General features: G+C 40.2%; 1 protein-coding gene across 1 annotated transcript; it reads left to right on the top strand.

Moving 5' to 3' along the window:
• The first annotated feature begins 6,478 nt into the window (after nt 1-6,478).
• ramp2 (receptor (G protein-coupled) activity modifying protein 2) lies at nt 6,479-20,349 on the top strand. Its single transcript, XM_063018814.1, has 6 exons — nt 6,479-6,484; nt 8,434-8,517; nt 10,529-10,585; nt 15,802-15,825; nt 15,954-16,107; nt 17,295-20,349. The coding sequence occupies exons 2-6, from the start codon at nt 8,442-8,444 to the stop codon at nt 17,542-17,544; spliced, it is 561 nt and encodes a 186-aa protein (XP_062874884.1). The 5' UTR covers nt 6,479-6,484; nt 8,434-8,441; the 3' UTR covers nt 17,545-20,349.
• Nucleotides 20,350-21,366: the final 1,017 nt, after the last annotated feature.

Raw genomic sequence — 21,366 nt, 5'->3', positions numbered from 1 at the left:
CTCAGTCCTGAGTGAGAGCGGCCGCGAGAGGGAAGTCTCTCTCTCTCTCTATCACTATCACCGGATCACCCAATCACCCGCACTGTACCGGCCTCAGTATGCACCCAGACATCACATACACCCCCTACTGTACCCAATACCATCCAGCAGTGCCTCATTAATAATCCAGTTACCACATCCAGTCATTACAACCACCTTTATCATTATAGAGTTATTCATCGTCATTATTATTCTACAACTATATAATAAAAATAATATAAATAGTAATAATCAATAAAATTAACATGAATTACCACCACTATGACTATTGCTAATAATAATAATAATAATAATAATAATAATAATAATAATAATAATTCATATTTAGAACAACAATAATATAAATAATTACTAATGGTCAGTGGTAACATAGTGAGTACGCATGTCGGTTACTGGCCGTGTATTAGAATCCCGGCTCTGCCTTGCAGCCACTGTTGGGCCCTTGACATAAAAAATACACCCCCTACTGTACCCAATACCATCCAACAGTGCCTCATTAATAATCCAATTACAACATCCAATCCAATACATCACCTTTATCATTATATAGTTATTAATCGTCATTATTAATAGTAATTAGTAATTATATAATTAACAATAATATATAATTAACACAAATAATGACAACAATAATATAAATACAATTTTCACCAACTGTTTACCTTTTGTCAGGGTCAAGGTGGGTCCAGTACCACCCAAAAACCACTGGGTGCAAGGCGGAATTACACCCTGGACTGTACGCCAATATACTGAAGGGCAACACACACACATTTACTGAATTAAAGCAAAAACAATTCAAAGTCGATTTAGTCAAACCAACTTGCATGTTTTGGAAGGTGAGAGAAAACCAGAGTACCTGAAAATACCCATGTAGACGCAGAAAGAACATGCCAAACTACTCACATCCAGTGCCCAGAAGCAACTGATGGATCAAACCCAAATCCCATAACACCTATGTAAAACTATGATTACCTACTATGTTAAATAAGATATTTTGGTTTAATTAATACAATATTTGACAAAGCTCTTGATGTTGAATACTCTTGTTAAAAGTAGGTTCTTATCAGTTCTTTTTTAAAAAAATGTTTTTTTACTTTTTTATTTTTGTAGTAGGCTGCACTGAACATGATAGCCACTAGATGACGGTATAATATATGTTTTGATAGCCATAAACATTCTGTTGTTTTAGTATCAGTTTTGCAGAAGTTTCGATGGTCTGATATACCGTGATTCAGGCCTGTAATCACAATATATATTGGAGAGGGGGAGAATATTCAGATAAGCTCAAAATGCAAAATAAACATATTCCACCACTAGCTTTCAATACTTTTAGGCTCCATCAGTGTTCCTATCAGTTATTGAAGGCATAAATGTTTTGGAATGGAGCGAAACCCTATTCCCTCATCCCCCTAGGCAGATTTGGTCCCCCCAAATGTGCAGTTCATGGTTACGGCCTGGCACTGATTGACATTTTGCCATTCATATACGCTTATCATCTGTAATGATTAAATGAAAACATGTTTTTGAATTATTTACAAATAAAAAAGCAGAAATCTCTTTTTTTGCAAGTGAAACACTATTCAGTAATTTGTGGATGCCTCTTACAACACTTCTCTACAAGCTCTGGATATGGGCGGCTCATTCTTTACAAGCTCTGTCAGATTGGATGACAAGCGTCCCTGAACTCTCCACACGTGTTTAACTGGGTTAATGTCTGGGCCACTCAAGGTGAGCGTCTTTGTGGGAACAGAGCATGTCCTGGTCAGGGCTTTATTTATAATATTGGGCTGAAGGTTGTTTCTCGTAGTTCATTTGTTGAATGCAACAGGATCAAACTGTTATGGCCTGACAGCTGGGTTGAAGCATTTTTGAAACAGCAAGGGCAACCAGTCTGTTGAGTTAGCATTATAGACTGCTGCGCCAGCCGAGTGCCACATCCTGTCCTTACATGACATCGTGGATGTTTTACTGTACTCTCACTATATTAAATATTTACACTTCATGTAGATGCTTTCTGTAGGCTGTTAGTTTCTGTGATGTTTACCAGTATACTGAAACACAAAGCTCTGCTGGAGTCTGGATTTGTTTTTGATCACTTCCCAGAATTCAAAGGTCTAAATGCCATTGCATAAACATCATCATGTTTCCATTGTAGCTCTTGTAGCTTTGGTTGGTCCAATGGTAAAATATTTAATCTCACTTGTATTGTTGCATAAACAGAAGATTTAATAAATTGGCTCCTTGGAGTATTTATTTGCTGTTGTACAGATGTGTTGAGCAGATATTTTGTTTGGAGTGTGCAGATGTGAATTTTGTGCCAACTTGTGCGCTATTCATGTTATGCAATTTTTGGGAATAGTGACCCTGGGGGATGGTGGAGGGGGGGTTGGGTGTGGGGGTTGTGTAGAGATGTGGCGGTGTGCACATTTTGGCTGCTTCATCGTGTCCAGGTGTTCAGGTCTTTGTGGGTTGAAAGTTGAGGATGAAACTGAATGATGGATGCAGGTCTCAGCAGTTACGATGTCTCACACTGAGCTGTGTGTCCCTCTGAAGTCATTTCACTTGAGCTGATTCTGGATTGTTAAACAAAAGCACAATGAGAGCGTTATCAGGAAGATAAGTGTACGAGGACAAGCTTATCTACAGTGTGATTATCATTTTGGCATAATGTAAACCAAGAGTGTTAGTTTTGGCTAAAGTGTATTGTGTGGGGGGTGGAGAAGTGTTTGCTTTGCTCTGACTGTTCTCTGATATGAAAGTCGATATCAATAAAAAAGGGGAAACAAAGCATGTCAGGTTTATTTCAGTACAGACTAGTTGTTGTTGTTGTTGTTTTTATAGGGCAGTTGTAGCTTACTGGTTAAGGTCTTGGACTAGTAATCGAAAGGTTCCTGGTTCAGGTTGCTACTGTTGGGCCCTTGAACAAGGCCCTTAACCCTCAATTGCTTACACAATTTACTGTCATAGTACTGAATAAAAGTGTCTGCTAAATGCCGAAAAGTTATATTTTTGTTTTTTATTGCTTACATTTATATAACATTATTTATATACCTGTATACAGTATAAGCTTCCAACGTGTGGATGCATAAAGGTCCATAAAGGTTCATAAAGACATGGTTTGGTTAGTTTGGTGTGAAAGGACTCCATTTACCTACACAGAACTTTGACTTCAACCCCACTGTACACCTAACATCAAATTTTGTTATTTTTGAAGTAGTAAAAATCAACTTATACAATTTAAAAGTAAGTATTTTCCAAAGAACTGGCTGTCCGCTGCATCTGTGCTTGGAGATACTTGACAGAACTGAGATGCGACACATTATCTTCAACATTAATCACACTGAAACTTGCGCTTTGGTCTCCGTAACTCTGCCATTCAGAACAGAAACAAAGCAGCGGTTTAAATCCATGTGAATGAAATGTGAAAATAATTTGGCTGGGCATCGATACACAAAACTCAGACCCAGCTGAGCGGGAGTCCAGGGATTTGTTCGATGACGTATATTTGTGTGTACGTGTGTGGTTTTATATGACGGTTGGCCTGCGGTAAGGACGTCTTGCACCATCAGTGTGTGCCGTGTGTACGGGGCAGCAGTCGGACCCGTGCTGTACGGACGTCAGAGGCAGGCCTGGAACCAAACATACGTCAGTGACCGGGAGAGATGTTCCTCAGATGGGGGTATGGATCTGTCATCTCTCTCTATTTCAGAAACACATTTGTCCTCTCGCTGCTGTAACACATGTGGTTAACAAAGCCTCTCTCGGGGTGATGCAACAGCAATGTACCTCAGTACAACAGACCCAGAACAGAACTGTTTGGCCGGCTGAGCCATTTAAACTCAAAACGATGTGTAAGAGCTGTCCCGAATCTTCGGAGGATTCACTTTGTTTGTCTTACTGCCTGTTAGTAAACTGTTCATCTGGTTTTGTGGTTTTGCTTTGTAGACAGGACTGTTCTTCAGTATCAAACAAAAACTTTGTTTGATACTGATTTTATAATGAAGAAAAAGTTGTAGGATTTCAAGTATTAATATATAATTAAAAACGTTCTTCCAAGCTCAATAAAAAGTGCAATTTGCATCGTCTTCTTTTGCTCCTTTTTGTTCCTTTTCACCACAATCCAAATTGTCTGGGTAGCACTGTCTCCTCACAGCAAGAAGGTCCTGGGTTTGATCCCCAGGTGGAGCAGTCTGGGTCCTTTCTGTGTGGAGTTTGCATGATCTCCCCGTGTCTGTGTGTGTTTCCTCCGGGAGCTCCGGTTTCCTCCCACAGTCCAAAGACGTGCAAGTAAGAACAACTGGAGATACAAAATTGCCCATGACTTAAACTAATGAATCTTATGAAACCAAAGTGTGTAAAACATGATGTTGAAATCCTAATAAATAAATAAATAAATTCTAAACATCTGCATTGAACTGTTTTCTGGATTAAATTGCTTAACATTCAAACTGCGAGCTTTGCGTATGTCTCTTTAAAATCCTAATATACGTCTCAACATCACTGGTACCCTCACATACAGTATATGCACTTCTATACCATGACAGATGTTTGCTTTTGCACCTTCCACTGATAACAGTCTGGATGGTCTTTTTGATCTTTGGCAAAGACATTTCACTTAGTGCAAATACCACCAAAATATACATACAGTGGTATAGTAATAGGTACTTAAAAAATCTCTATTTTTGCTCTTCTGTAATTTCTTTGGATTGTGGTGTAGTGTTTCTTATTGAATGTTTACGTGCCTGCGTGAATTTGATGGAAATGTTCAAGATGAGTAAGATTTACATTCATTAAGCCTGACTAGGTTATATTAGATGAAATGGCTTACCAGTAAATGTTGGTGAGTTGGTTTATTTAGTAGAATAAGGGGTGGTTGTGCTTTCATAACAATGTTGTATTGTTGTACCTCTTAAAAATTTTCAAAATGTTTTAAATGAATCTATTTTTTTTTTGGCATTTTTCCCACTTTTCCTCCCAATCTAGTCATATCCAAGTACCTGATTGCATCAAGCTTCCTCTCTACTGATGCTGTTCTCCTCTGCTGATTGAGGAGAGCGAGACTGACATGTGTGCAGTAGACCGACTGCATCTTTTCACCTGCATGAGGCGAGTTCATATGCAGATCAGCTTTGTGTATGGAGAGCCACACCCTGATCAACGCATTATTCCTCGATCAATCAGCCACCAGAGGTCACAGCTGCATCAGTTATGAGATCCCTATCCGGCTTCCCACCCTGTGTAAACAACAGCCAGTTCTGGTCTGGTGTGCTAGCGTGTTTTAGCGTGGCCTGGGATTTTATTTTATCAAGTGTGACAAATATGCAGTAACAAAGGCCATCAGTCAGAGCTCAAACAATGTTCTTTTAATGTTTAGTTTTTTCTTCACAGCTCTTCACAACTTTTGTCCTCTTTTAATCACCAGTGTGGTCGTTCTGATTTTCACCGCTGATTCGTCGTCCCGGCTTTGAACACCCGCTTGTTTCTGCATGGTGAAAGTGGTTGACTTTTCAGTGACAGTTGTTTTTCTTTTTTTCTTTTTCATCTCCATTTATTTTGCCTTGATCCATTATATCCTTCACCAGTGGGTTTTTTGTTCCTTTTCGCTATAATCCAAATGTGTGATTTTGCATTTCTCAACATCTGCATTGAATTGTTTTCTGGACTGAATTGTTTCATGTTCAAACTGTGAGCTTTTTGTTCAGAACCAGCTCAGTATTTTCTACAATCGAAGTCACTGGAGGAGGGTGTAGAGGAGAGAAAAACCTGCAGTACTGCAGTACAAGTATCGTTTCATTGTGATACGTGATCAGATCACATTTTTTAATCCCAACATCAAGTAAATGAACCATCAACCATATCCCTTCTCAAGTGTATGTACACGTTCACTGTCAACACAATAGTTCAATAAGAGACACCAAACACATCTTTACAGATCTACATATGACAAAAGAGAAGATTATATTTATACTTCAACTTTACTTCTTTATTTTAAAAACACCTTAAACCCCTCTGTTCCTTTTTGAGTTTTTGGGAGCACGTGCTATGGCGTTCCAGTCAAAACAAGCCAGTCACTTTATTAGTCGTTGAGACGTCGTGTTGGACTGGTTAGTGTTGGGTTTGGAGAGCGTAAGTGTGAAAACAATGGCCGAGTGAGGGTGGGAGTGGGTCCTGTCAGAATGAGCGAGTGAGAGTGTGAGAGAGGTGGTGGTCTACACTACACTACAGCAGCCCGCCCTATCTGTGGCTTCTGTCATATTGTGAGTCCACCACCCCTTTAAGGAAATGAGCACATCCTGTTGTTTCAGCCCAGTCGTCCTGCATCAAGGTTCCTACACGTGATCTTTACTCGCCGACGCTCACACCAGGCTCACAGTGGACTGACGGACCATGTATCCTAGTGTCTGTGCACCCTGCTCAAGGCCAGCATGGAGGACCTTCTTCTGGGGTAAGTGTTGCCTATGAAACCCCCCTGTGGTTCTTCTTTTGGGTGACATTAAGACATGTGGTGATGTAGGACTTGGAATCTCTGTAGACTAGATATATAAAGCTAAATGTAAACTTTGTTTATTAATTCAGTCAGTCGGTTTGATTAATTGAACACAGTCAGGCTTTTTGCTTACAAAAAATGTAACCTGGATGTGTACAGTTAGCTAAATTATAAATAAATTTAGTCTATTGATTACAGGGGGGATTTACTTGATATGACTCTTACTTGTTAATAAGTTACATTATTCTTCTTATTATTTTTAATCTGATTAATTACCCCCTTGTGGAATATTATCTTTTGTTTAATGATCTGAAATTATTCAGTGTGCATTAATCAGCAATTACTTTTTCACAACACTGTAAGCCTACACATAAGCACAATCAACAAGTGGGTCACAGACTTTGTGTTCATACAATGTTTGTCCAATCTACTACTCAAGTAAACTTTAAAATGTAATCCCATACTATAACTGGGTTTCTAAACAAAATGATTAGATGTCATCAGAATGTAAACAGATGTAATCAGAGCTGAATTTGACAGATTTTTGCATAGATTGATGATACAGTGTGAATCCGGTGCTGCACCATGGAAATATGAACAGCTCCTAAATTTGAAATAAGAGAATCAGGAAACTCCTGGTGCAGGCCGGGCACAATGAAAGGATGCCATCTGTTTTCCACCCTTCCTCCCAGTGGGGGGTTATAAAGGGGAAATATGTGGGTAAATATGGATAGATGAACTGATGGATTAATTTACTGACGGATTGATGCGTAAGTTTGGATATGGATGGGTGAATAGGTAGGTTGGTGAATATGTGGATAGATTGGTATATATTTGGATGGATGCATTTAGAAATGGATGAATAGGTGAATAGGTGCTGGATGGAGAGACAGGTGGATGGATGGATGGATGGATGGATGGAGAAACAGGTGGATGGATGGATGGATGGATAGTTGGATGGTTGGATGGATGGATGGAGAGACAGGTGGATGGATGGATGGATGGATGGACGTTCAAATATGAATAGACAGATGAAAGTATGAATGTGTTGGTATATGGATGATGGTATATGGAGTCTGGATGAATGAGTAAATGGGTGGGTGAACTGATGAATTTACTGATTGGTGGCTGACTGGCTGGATTGATGGATGGATTAATGTGTTGACAGATGGATGCATAGGTTTGGATATAAAGAGATGGATGGATGGATGGATGTGCAGTGATATGGAGAGGTGGATGGATGGATGGATGTGCAGTGATATGGAGAGGTGGATGGATGGATGGATGTGCAGTGATATGGAGAGGTGGATGGATGGATGTGCAGTGATATGGAGAGGTGGATGGATGGATGGATGTGCAGTGATATGGAGAGGTGGATGGATAATTGTGCAGTGATATGGAGAGGTGGATGGATAATTGTGCAGTGATATGGAGAGGTGGATGGATGAATGGATGGATGTGCAGTGATATGGAGAGGTGGATGGATGGATGTGCAGTGATATGGAGAGGTGGATGTATGGATGGATGTGCAGTGATATGGAGAGGTGGATGGATAATTGTGCAGTGATATGGAGAGGTGGATGGATGATGGATGGATGGATGGCTGGATGGATGAGTAAATGTCCAGCTACTGAAGAAATAAGTGGATATATACAGTAGATGACTAGATGTACACGGATGGGTGAATGATTGGATGAAGTTCAAATATAAATAAATTAATAAATTATAAACGTGTTTGTATATGAATGGATGGATGAGTGGGTGGTTGTACTGAATAAACTGGTTGATATATGAGTGGATTGGTTGCATGTAGTGTGTAGAATTATTTTATTGTAATATTTCATAATAATTGAAATAAACATGTTGTATTAATGTTTGTTTTTACTGCTGTTGTTTCTGTCTTGCAGCAGCCTGCATGATTTTAACGTTTAATGGACTACAGGCACTGGTTCCCAGTCCAGGCCCTTCCACATGGACAGAAGGACATGATGGTGAGATGAATTTTGCCATTTCAAACGTGTGCATTACTATAAACAGTATATTGGAAATACACTATATGATCAAAAGTATGTGGACACCCAACACTGACCATGATCTGGTTGGACATCTGATACCAAAACCATGTGCATTCATTTGGACTTTGGCCTCCCTTTGTGGCCATGACAGCCGTACTCTACTGGGAACGTGTTTCACAAGATTTTGGACTGTGTACGAGGAAATTTGTTTCCCATTAGTCAAAGTCCTGGGGTCAGGCACTGACATCGGAGAAGACCTGGCTCATAATCAATGTTTGACAAATTCATCACAAAGTTCAGTATGAAGTATCTTCTAGAGGATCTTCACACCTTCACAAGTGTCCATATAGTGTAGCTAAGCTCTCAGCACTGGACATTAAGTAGCTGTTGGTCTGTGGAGGAATGGACACGATCTTCAGCAGTCATCATGGACATCACCACCCAGGCTTCGGGTTAATTAATGAGCTTGTACTATCGGTGGTGCCATCAGTGTTAAAAGGGCAGTAAAAATTTTAGAGCTAATTTTAAACCGAAAGCAATAACCACGCCAGTTCTGCACACCTTGGAAACAGACCCGTGTTAATCAGTGTAGCTTTTTAAACGAGCTGGACGCAGGAAATTAGTGACGCAGCAATGATTTCTGCAACTGTTTAGGGTTTCTGTGACCGAATGATTGTAAAGCATGTTTCCTTCTGTACAGAAAATAACTTTTAGAAGGTCATTAGGCTTTCTGGAAATACCTTAGTCTGTATGTTGGCCAGAAATATACATACATCAACGTAGATTCTTAGTTTAATTGTGTATAACATTCTTCAAAAAGATCTTTGTGGCCTGACCTGCTAATTACTTGTTAATGCTTTTAATTGACTACAGCATGTGACTCTCCTGTGCCCATATACATTTAGATTTTTGGCATTTAATAAGAATAAGAAGAATGCCTTTATTTGTCATATATACATATACATGTGTACATATCCCAGCTTGTTTGGAAGCTGGGGTCAGAGCACAGGGTCAGCCATCGTACAGCACCCCTGGAGCAGAGAGGGTTAAGGGCCTTGCTCAAGGGCCCAACAGTGGCTGCATGTCAGATCTGGGATTCTCAACCTTTTGGTTGATAGCCCAAAGCTCTTCCTACTAGGCTACCCCTGTCAATTGTGACCGTATGCAATCCAAGCAATTGAGGGCCCAACAGTAGAAACCTGGCAAATGTAAGTCTTGATCCAGTGACCTTCAATTACAAGGTGTCAGATAGGGGGATAGAGGGATATGTGGGATACAAATAGGGATAGATTGACTGCATCCATTAGACTGATAAGCATTACAATGGGAAAGTCTATTAAGCTCTGCACAGACCTCAGAAAGTCAGTTTAGAGGAACTTTAGGTCATCCTAAGGTGACCTAAGGTCATCATTATAAACAACTGTCTGCAAGTACTAAATTCCTGGAGCAGTGGTCCCAGGAAAAAAGTCCAAACTGTTACCATGTTCTGAGAGACTATTTCCATCCAAGCATCACCAGAAAACAGGTCTTCCACCAATAAGAAGCTGCTGGTTTTACTGTCCACATTCAAGCACTGTGTTAGGACCTCCACAATCAGCACCTTATAGTTTGACTAAAGCTTTTTGCTGATCAGATAAACAAAGAAAAAACATGAGTAGGTTCTTCTTTCCTGCACTGCAGCCTCTAAACCCATAGAAATGTAAAGCTTGTTCGACAGTGGACAAGGACACGTGTTCCAGCAGCTTCTAATTTATGACAGACCTGTTTTTTTTTTTTTTGTATCTCTTTTCAGCATAAAGTGACAGTTTTTGTATGTTTTTGTAGTTTTGATTAAACCTAAATATTTTTCTTAAAAACAAACTGGCATCTCTTCAGTCTCATAATGAATCTATTAACATCTGAAACTAGTTGGCGGAGACTTGAAGAGTATTAAATGTACACGTTCTGACCCACAGTCCATTTCTCTCTCTCTTTGTTTGTGCTCCAGGTCTGAACGACGCCCCCGCCCTCCTGGGAACCCAAACCACACCGCTAACCACAAAAAGTGAGAGAGCTTTGTTACACACAGCTGCCAAAATACATCATGCTAGCCTGATACCACATCAAGGGCTTCGGCTTACGTTTAGCTGGTCATGTATGACTGATTGATTCCACATTTTCAGCCAGGTTTAAGTGGTGATTGTCAAATTTCTCAGCTTTGACTTTAAGATGCTTGACAGAGATGGTGGATGTACACAAAAATATTCAAGTGAAAGTACAAATAATGCCATGCTGGACTAAACTGCGAATTCAGAGTTACTTTCTATCTCTGATCTTTTTCTCACACATGCTATAACATGTTATGTGATACTGACAAAACAAAAGTCTGAACACATGTTGTTTCCCCTGTGATGGCTCTAGGGAACAGCTTACACAGCTGACTGCTCTCAGGGCTCTGAGACGTCCACCACAGAGAGTGCTGTCTTACACATTTTGAGGTTAAAGGTCAGGTGAAACTCAGGGCATGTTGAGTAATGCCGAGACAACTTGTTTCAGACCGTCTTTATGCCAAAAAAAGTGTTCACACTCGGAATCTGGAGTCAGCTCGCACCCACTGACATGTATCTTTGAAGCACTGTTGTGTACAAGTGTAAGATTCAGTACAGTAAAATGTACATAAAATATTAAAGATGTGATAGAAATGATATTTTAGGCACTAGAGTTTGTTTAGCTTGCATCTTCTTTGTTTTTTTCACTTGTCCCTACAAGTGATTTGAGCACAGTTGTCCCATAATGAACTAAGGTTTGTGTGTGCCATTAGGCCCTGCCACAAACAGATTTTAATCAGATAGATTTAGCATTAGGAAACTATGTACACAGGAGTGGGAAGAGAAACCTCCACATAGACTGAAATGGGTAAGGAGCATAATATAACAGCATGAAACTTGCAGTATCAGACTGCACACCAAACAGAGGACAGCTGTTGTTTTCAAATTCCACCCTGTATACTAAATAGTGTGCTAAATGACAGGCGTAGGACTGTATAATGTGTGCAGAGATGCAGCCTTCTACTTTGCCTGTAGTGTGTGCAGTTTTTGACACAGATCTTCAAAGCTCTTTACCTTGTTCCCTAAAGCAGTGTGGTGCACGGTGGCTCGGTGGGTAGCACTGTCGCCTCACAGCAAGAAGGTCCTGGGTTCGATCCCCAGGTGGGGCGGTCCGGGTCTTTTCTGTGTGGAGTTTGCATGTTCTCCCCGTGTCTGTGTGGGTTTCCTCCGGGACCTCCGGTTTCCTCCCACAGTCCAAAAACATACAGTTAATTGGAGATGAAATGAGTGTGTCCAGGGTGTTACTGTGTGCCTTGTGCCCATTGAAATGCTGGAATAGGCTCCAGCACCCCCCGTGACCCTAACTGAATAAGCGGATAAGAAAGCGAATGAGTGACTAAAGCAGTGCTCTCTTTGCCTAAGTGAAACCTAACACAATGAGTTTATTGATATATTAACCAAATATTTCATGTTGAGTTATTGATTGCACCCTGTAAAACAGTCCCATGAATTGCATCCACAACCCAGACTGTGCTGCTCTGTTTACAGAGGTTCAGGTGGCGCCTTAAAACTTGGTGGTGAAGCTCTATGATCCAGAAGTTGTTGTCGCACTTGCATGAGAAACATTTTGCACAAGTTGGAAATTACATGCCTTTTTTAAGCCTCATTAGCAACACAGCAGAACCTTAAAACACTGGTTGGGACATAAGATTAGTGATTACACTGCTGCCGTGCACTGAGGGTTCCATTAGTCAGCACCTGTAACAGCAGGTAGGATAAGGTTAATAGGTTTGTTAGTAACGTCGCTCTCAGTTAAACGTTAGTGTCTGTTTATTTGTTCCAGTTCTTTCAGTATGTGTGTGTGTATGCGTGTGTGCAGAACTGCTGGAAATATAAATAGAAAGACTTATAGACAAACAATTCAGTGAGTTGAAAGTGAAAACTAGATTTTTATGTTACTCATGAATGACTCACATTGAGAAGCTGAGCAATATCAATGTGTTTTGTAGACTAGAAAATGAATGTCTTCAATCCACTTGGCGGGTCCATGTGTTGTTCCAGGGGAAATCCAATTTTGGGTTCAGTGAGCCAAGTGCAACAGTCATCCCTGTGATGAACTTGCATTGGTTTTGGCACACTTGGATACCCCGTAGACTTTGCTATAAAAATTCTAAAAGCCTTCTTAGTTGTCTCTAATCTTGTGAATATATTTAAGTAAAGAAATGTTTAAACAAGAAGCATTAGTGTGTTTTTACTGTTCTTCTTATGTTAATCTTTATACTCTTAAATTAAATATGAATTAGGTAGTAGATTAGTTGACTAAAATAAGTAAAATAGACATTATGTGATTTCAAATTTACTAGTAATTTAATTTTGTCAGACTGGAAAACAAATTCACACAGCTGGAATCCAGATTGAAGACTAAGTTGCCTATTGCTAACTTTCACAGATTCACAGTTAATCAGCTCACATGGCGCCCTGTTTTGACATGAGTTTAGTAGTGCAAGGACTGTGTGGTTTGGGACGGGGCCTTTGTTTAAACACCAGCTGGTTTAAACAGAACAGCTGGAGAACTCTTGGTTAGTTTTCCCGGACCTCGGCTCGCTTAATGTGTGGCGTTTTATCCGTTTATCTGTTTCATCACGGTCCTGAATGTTTACTCGCGTTTCCTGTCCAGCGACAGATGCTGCGCAAAATAAATCAGCAAGGTTCAGCAGGGCAGGGGCCTGTGAGAAAGCAGAGGGGTGAGGGGGGGCAGTGGGCAGAGAGGGGGGCTAAAGGGGTTACAGATGTGGGAGAGAGAGTGGGTGTGTCCTAAATTGGGGCTCCCTTTGAAACATCTGGTTTATAACTGAGCTGACATCTCTTCTGCTCTTACTGTTAACCTGAAGTTTGCAAACCTACACATTTAAGTAGAAAATGAATTTTCATACAAGTTTATCATGTACTGTTATTATTATTATTAACAATAATAATTAAAATCCTTATTTATGAAATGCCAAACTCAAAAAACATCAGATTAATGAGATAAACTGCAAACAGGCCAGGATGAACAAGTATGTTTAGAAATCAGTTTGGAGTAACACAGAGCTTTCATTCCTACTGTAAAAAGAAACTATTTCAACGTGTTTTAGAATATAACTTTATAAATCTTCAGACTCAGCTTTAATTGACTTTAGGAATTAACAAAAGCATTTTGGGTGGTTGCACTGTTGCCTCACAGCAAGACGAGCCTGGCCAGGCGATCAGGGTCTTTTCTGTGGAGTTTGCATGTTCTCCCTGTGTCTGTGTGAGTTTCCCACACGGCCAAAGACATGCAGTCAGGTGTGTGTGTGTGTGTGTGTGTGTTTCTGCCCTGTGATGGACTGGCGACCTGTTCGGGTGTTTCCTGCCCAACTGATATCTGAAGAAATATATTCAGACACCACAAACAAGTGACATTAATGCTTTGTTAATAATGATAGTGTCTTGACATGAACAGTAAGAACAAAATTGCAGTATTGTGGTTCAATTTTGACACTTAGGAAAATGTTCTCTCTGATGGATAATGATAATTTAAAAATTCTCCATACATTTGCTATGGGATTCATGTCAGTATTTTATGTAAGATATTCTATAAAGGCATCTTATTCTTTCTATAGTCTACTTTATTTCTTTCCTTAAGTTATTGTGGTTTTATGATTGAGGTTGATGTCTTGTTGAAACGTCCAGATTTAGTTACTGGCAGATTCTCATTCAATCTCTGTTTATGTCTAAATAAATACATACTTTTTGTTCGAATTTATGAGTACAGAGTCAAAAGACATTATGTGTGTGTATATGAGAAGTGGATTTATCTCTGTAAATATATTTAATAACAGAAAAAGTCGAAAAGTAGTCGGATACTTGATTCCCCTTAACTTACTTCACATAATAAATGGCGAATCATTGGGCAGGTTTAATTTCAAATGTCGCCAATTGTACTATATAGTGCACTTCGTGTCCGTTATAAGCCTGTTATTTTGTACCCTATATAGGGCACCTACATAGGTAGCAAGTAGCCGTTTAAAATCAAGCCGTTTTCTCGCGCCCACCCTCTGTCTCAGCCTGTCCCCGGTGTAACGCTGAGCCTCAGTCCAGCGTTCAGCGGCGCCTCAGCTCGCTGCTATGAGGGGTTTGCTGGTCTTCTTTGGGCTCATATTTATTTTTTTCCCCGGTGAGTTTGATGTCAACCGGCGACACAGAGCATGTTTGTGGTCCCGGTTTCTTTTTTAAACCTTAAATGAAACCTTGAATGAGTTTTGTAGACTAGCAGCACATCATGAACGTTATCTGTGTGTACAGTTGGTCAAAAGTTGAGGACTAACACTAACTTATTCATCAAAAATGTAATTTCTTTATATATATATATATATATTTTTTTTAATATTCTGGGTCAAAAGTATGAATACAGCAACCTACATTGTATTTTTTGTGTTATTATTGTCCATATTAGTTATTATGACTGCAACTTGTGGCTTCTCTGTGTCCATATAACCGGGTTAATCAAAGTGCTACTTTACTAAGTTTGTAAAAACTTAAACTGCTACCTTTGACTAATAAATATTTGTGTGGGTAAGATTTATTTTAAGAACCACAAAAACAGTTTTGCTATGAAATAGATTCTGTCCACAGTCAAGTGAGCTTTCAATCAATATGCACCTACATTTTTTACCGCAGTATTATCTGAGAAACTCTTTATTTAGGCCAGGCGATTGTTAGAAGAGGCCAGACGCAAAATTGGACCTAATGTCCAGTAGTGTAAGTCAGGCAGAGGGAACTTGTGTGCATTGGTAGCTTGGGCGTGACCCAGTGCTTAAGTTCTAGTCTCAGAAGTGCCACCAGCGTTGATGGGCACAATTGGCACTGTCTGAAGTAGCGATGGATTATTGGTGGTCCCCTTCTTGCCGCTGCAGAAACAACTTCTAGAGTCTGGTTTTATTCACTGGCATTGCAATGGAGGAATACAGAGAGAATAGTGTGATCCTCCTAACGTGATAAAGCGAGGGGTGTAACCGTAGGCTCTACACGTATGGAAGGAGGCGTTTGATATAACCCAAGTGCAAAAGGAAATTGAGTATATCTAAATTGTAGCAAAGCAAAAACAGGAAAAATAAAATCAAGTAGTACCTTAGTGGATTGAAAAATACACTTGCTTGCTTTGCTAGACTTTCCAGCTTTACATATTTGCTCATCTATCATTTTTCTCTTGTAGGCGTCACAGCTCAGGAGAAATCAGGTGAGTGTCTCACATCCTGCTGTGACGATAATGAGTTTGAAATAGAACAGCCGACTGTCTATGACCCAGGTTACGTATAACATACTAATTCTCTTTCTTTCTTTCTCTTTCTGACTGGAACGAATCAGACCTGTGTGAACTGTACCGCTCAGTATGTAACCAGTCACAACTGCTCACGGCCCAGTGCTATCAAGCTTTACTCCCGTACTGCGGATTAAATTTTAGAGAGGAAATGGCTGCTATCAACAACTCCGACTGGTGTGTGTGGGACACGGTGAAAAAGTAAGTCGTGTTTCGGTGCTGCAATCTGTCGGGTTATGCAAGATCTCAAGAGACTGATACGCTGTGATTTATACCTCTCTAGTGGTCTTTATAAGCCTGTAAGTTGAGGGCTTTTCTGAACACACATGTCTTGTACAGGCCTTTATGGCCAAAAGTATGCAGACACCCCTCTCAGTGCTGATGTTCCAGCATTTCTGTGCCTCTGTGTGGTCACAAAGTGAGGTCCATAAAGACATGACTTGACCCCATACTCAGCGAACACTACCTCACAGATGCACAAATGTCCACAGATGCACTCTAAAATCTTGTAACATTTACATTTTTGGCATTTAGCAGACGCCTTTATCCAGAGCAACTTACATTACAGTTACAGTATACAGTCTGAGCAATTGAGGCTCAGGGCCTAGCTCAAGATTACTAGTCCAGTGCCTTAACACTACATTATTGCCCATGCTTTGAAAAATGGATGTCCAACAAGCTCATGGTCAGATGTCCACATACTTTAGGCCGTGTATGATTATCATGTTAGATATTTATCAGTTAAATAACAATCAGTGCATCAAAACTACTACTGTGTAATCTAACGGCTGCTGGGGCAACACATTTCTGCAATATCTTACATAAAAAAGGAGAATGTTTAAAAGTGGATGAAGTGGGTAGTGGGCAGGTAGGTGAGCGGGTGGAGCAGCGGTATACTGTGCTAGTATACCCACTACTGCTGAGATGCAGGGTTCGAGTCCCAATCTGTTGGTCGGTCATCTACATACATACATCCCTGCGATGAACTGGCGTCCTGTCTAGGGTGTGTTAATGCATTGCACCCAATAACTCTGGCCCTGACCAGGATAAAGTGATGATAAAACATGAAAATAGAATAAATTAAAGCAGGTTTGTTTAGTCTTTAATGAATTATATATTATATGGCTGAAAGTGTGTGGACACCTGACCATGAGCTTGTTGGATATTAACATGTGACCTCTGTGTGGTCTTATCAGCTAGAATGCTTCTGACAAGACTTTTACGTATGTCTGTGCCTGTGGGAATTTGTGCCAATTCAGTCACAACAGTGGTTTGTGTGATGTTATTCACACAAACCAAATTAACTTTTTATAAATTGCATTGTGGGCTAAAATCATTGCAGTCATCATTTTACGTGTTTAAAACAACATTCTCCTTGTCTCTTTTAGTCCCTATAACAAGTTCACGGTGTGCACGGAGACGGTGGCAGAGTGCCTGCTGTTTCCATGGCCCAACAGACAGGTGGAGAAGCTCTTTGTAAAAATCCACTCGCATTATTTCCAGGATTGTCCCACAGAGACGCTGCGGGATCCACCGCCCAACGTCATCTTCGCCCTCGTCGTGACCCCCATATTACTCATACCGGCCATGGTGGTCTTGGTGGTGATGAAGACCAAAAACGGTGACAGGAGGTCGTAAAGCTGACCTCTGGCCTCTGGAATTCTGGCTTAATTTCTGGCTGTGCCTCAGCATTTAGCCCTTGGCTGCCTAAAGCAACTGGATCTCATTTACTCAGGTTTACTGTATGCAAAATTGGTTCCAACTGTGTAGTGCTGTGTGCTTACGTATTTTCCCTACAGATATTCTGAACAGTGTTAGGATAAGTTAATCAGAATTACTGACAAATAGTTGACGAAAGTTTTTTAAGTGGATGACCAATATATATTTAATACTGATATTTACAGAGCAGTCAGATCAAATCAGATTTAATAGCAAAGTGCTGACCGAGCCTGGTGTGACCCTCCCTTAATGAAAGAATCATCGAGAGGCTCCATGGGCAACGTACATGAAGCATCTCATTGATGACTGTGAAGTAAAACTCTTGTTTTTACAGCTCTGGTATTACACCAGTCAGCTTGCTCCTAAAAACCCTAATGTACCTGTTCCCCTTTAAACATAAACACCATGAAGTGCTCTTGCACCCTATTTTTTTAACTTTAATGAGCAATAGAAGGCTTATTCTCTGTACTGTAGGACTGTTTATGTTCTAATGACTAATTTTATTTGGATTTTAGTCGAACGACAACGGCCGCTTGGCTGGATCAGATACGATTGTGATGATAATTAAATTTTATTGTTTATTTCTATCGGGACCCAAGTCATTACCACTGACTGCTGTTTGTATTATAGGACGACCAGGAGAGAATTTTACCATCATGTGTTTCTTCATACATGCCTTATTTGTTCTTATTTTGGCAGGTTTCTGTCTGTGGAGGTTTAATAGAAATGACCTGACAGCAGGAACATTCTTAGACATAACCACGTCTACTAAATGCAGTGATTTCACATTATTCATTTTTTCAATATGGTGAACCTCCTGGTTTTAAAATAGAAACAATAGAAACCTTTTAGTCAGCTGTATAGAATCTGATCAAAGGTGTTAGTGCTGGCACAGTCCTGAGCAAAGTCTTAAACACTGCTAAGATACTTGGATTGAATCCTGTCACTTGAGCTGAGAGTCAAAGCTTTCCAACAGTGATGGATCGACCGGTCATGTTTCTATATACAGGTGAGATTCTGGGGAAACTGGACCCACTGTGACCCTGACCGACCAGTATCAGAGCTGAGTTTCGAACTCACAAGCCTGTGTTGTCGCTGCCCCACCTGGTCACTTATTATAAAACTAGTTCTATAAAATAAATGATATACTTCTGAAATTAAGGCATCAGTTTGGGGAAGGCTCTTCTCTCTTCTAGCATGATGTTACAAAGTGGGGGGTAAACTGCATATTATTGCCTGTGGTTGTGAAATGGAATGCTTAACAAACTCAAAATCATGAGTCCAAATACTTTTGGCCATATAGTGTGTTGTAGTGTTGGACATTTAATGCAAATATGAAGAAAACGTGACATTTTGAGCTGAAATTCTCTCTACAGAGCAACGTAAACATCTCAGTGTTTTATTGTACTGTATATGTAAACGACATTGCAGAGTCTGCAGGATCATCTCAGTGAGCAGCTACGTGAATGTCCGTGGTTTTGAGGCGGCGAGTTCTCTGCATGCATAGATTATATACTTATAATATTTTAAAATTGTTTTAAAGAAAAGAAAGCATCTGACGAAAGAGTCGTTCACCTGTGAAAGACAACATAGCTGCTTAGGCATTTAAAAAATAAAAATATATGTAAGCAGTTCACATAGAGATGCAGTCAGCAATTTTCATGTTTAAATATTATAAAGGAAAAATCAGTCTCTATACTGAAAAACAAACAAACAAGCTGATAATCAACATCCAGCTAATCACTGCAAGGAGGCGTCTCTAATGGCCTGACCATCAGGATGAGGCTTTAAAAGACGGGTGCAGCTGATAGAGTTGCACAACTGTCCAGAGACCTGAGTTTAATACTCGTCTCTGGTCACTGCCTGCGAGGAGCTTTGGATATCCGTTCAGGTTTCCTACTTATAGTCTGGTTTTCTACTCACTGGAGCCTATCCTAGCTTTTCAATGGGCGCATGGCACACAGTAACACCCTGGAAGGGGCGACAGTCCATCGCAGGGCAGACACAAACACATTCACCTATAGGGCAATTTAGTGTCTCCAATTAACCCGACTGCATGTTTTTGGACTGTGGAAGGAAACCGGAGCTCCCGGAGGAAACCCACACAGACAAGGGGAGAACATGCAAACTCCACACAGAAAGGACACGGACCGCCCCACCTGGGGATCAAACCCAGGACCTTCTCACTGTGAGGCGACAGTGCTAACCCACAGAGTTACCGTGCTGCCCCCGGTTTTCTCCAAAACATCTCTCAAAAACATACTTGTTGGTGGATTGGCAGATCGAAACTGGTCCTAGTTGTGAGTCATTGTGTGTTGCCCTGTGATTGTAAGTCTTGCAGGATGGCAGTGGATTTGGATTTAAAGTTGCACTTAGCTTCAGATAACTGCAAAAAATGTTCTCCTTTTGATTCTTTGACTTTGTGATGCCAAGTGCTAGTGTTCGAAAACCTGCTCATACTTTTAAAATTAAAAGAAATGTAAATGATAAACAAAAACTCGTCCCGTATTTTCTATGTTTATTTTGCACATGTAATGACGTATGAAATTGTGCTTCCAGTAAAACTGTTTTATTTTTAATCTGGTCTGTTCTGTGGAACTGGCGTTTGGTTTGTTCTGCACTACTAGTATAATAACCTGTAAATGATCTTTTCTACATTTCCCCTGGTGACACTCTTGTTATAAACAGACTTTTACATTTAATAAATGCTTTTTTTACATTTCATGTCTGATTTTTCTCAGTGTATTTTTTGTATATAATAAGTGCCAGTAGATGACTTCAGTGTCTCTGGAAAAGAAAAACCAGGACATCAAATGAGCCGACGGTCATATGTTAGCGATTTTGAGTCCTTGTAATTTCCCCTAATTAACGGCCCATGAGATGAACACGAAGCATTCTGAACGAGAAACAACACACACGAGTCGCAGGCCGAGCTTCCTTTTTCTTAAAGGGCCAAAATGAACGACTGGGCCAGAATGTTGATTAAAGCCATTCTGATTCTAACGAACTGTGGGGAGAAATTGTAAACTCCTTTTAATTTCAGATAAACTCAAAAATAGCCAAAAACAAAAACATTTCAATAGAAAAACACACCAGTAATCAGATAAACAATATACTGTAATATTCAGCAGTCTCTGCCTTTTTGTGATTGTTGTGGCCTAAAATGATGAAAAATGCACAACATGTTCTTATTTTTTTAAAAATACTGCAGAAATTTGTAATGTAAAGTCTGATAATCTTAGTATCGTAGACTAGTTAGAGGTGGGCGAAACCCTATGATGGATTAGCATCCTGTCCAGGGTGAGTTCCTGCCTTGCACCAAGTGTTTTTGGTGAAACGGGACCAACCATGTATACAGTATATATATCCTATAGGGCAATTCAGTGTCTCCAATTAACCTGGCTGCAAGTTTTTGGACTGTGGGAGGAAACCGGAGCTCCTGGAGGAAAACCCACACAGACACGGGAAGAACATGCAAACTCCACACAGAAAGGACCCGGACCGCCCCGCCTGGGGATCGAACCCAGGACCTTCTTGCTGTGAGGCCACAGGCTAACATAATTTCAGTGGAAGGTAAATCTTTAAAGAAAACATTAATAGTAGAATTTCTAGTACTTGATGGTTAGGATTGGATTTTTAGCCATGTGTGCTAACATTTATTATTTAAAGGTATATATTATTATAGATTTGATTAACACAGTTCATGAGTGATTTCCGGTCTGTGTCCTAAACTACATCATT

This window comes from Trichomycterus rosablanca, chromosome 22, assembly GCF_030014385.1.
Source record: "Trichomycterus rosablanca isolate fTriRos1 chromosome 22, fTriRos1.hap1, whole genome shotgun sequence".
Classification (NCBI taxonomy): domain Eukaryota; kingdom Metazoa; phylum Chordata; class Actinopteri; order Siluriformes; family Trichomycteridae; genus Trichomycterus; species Trichomycterus rosablanca.
Note: the sequence above shows the minus strand (reverse complement) of the source record. Positions and strands in the feature narration are given on the sequence as shown.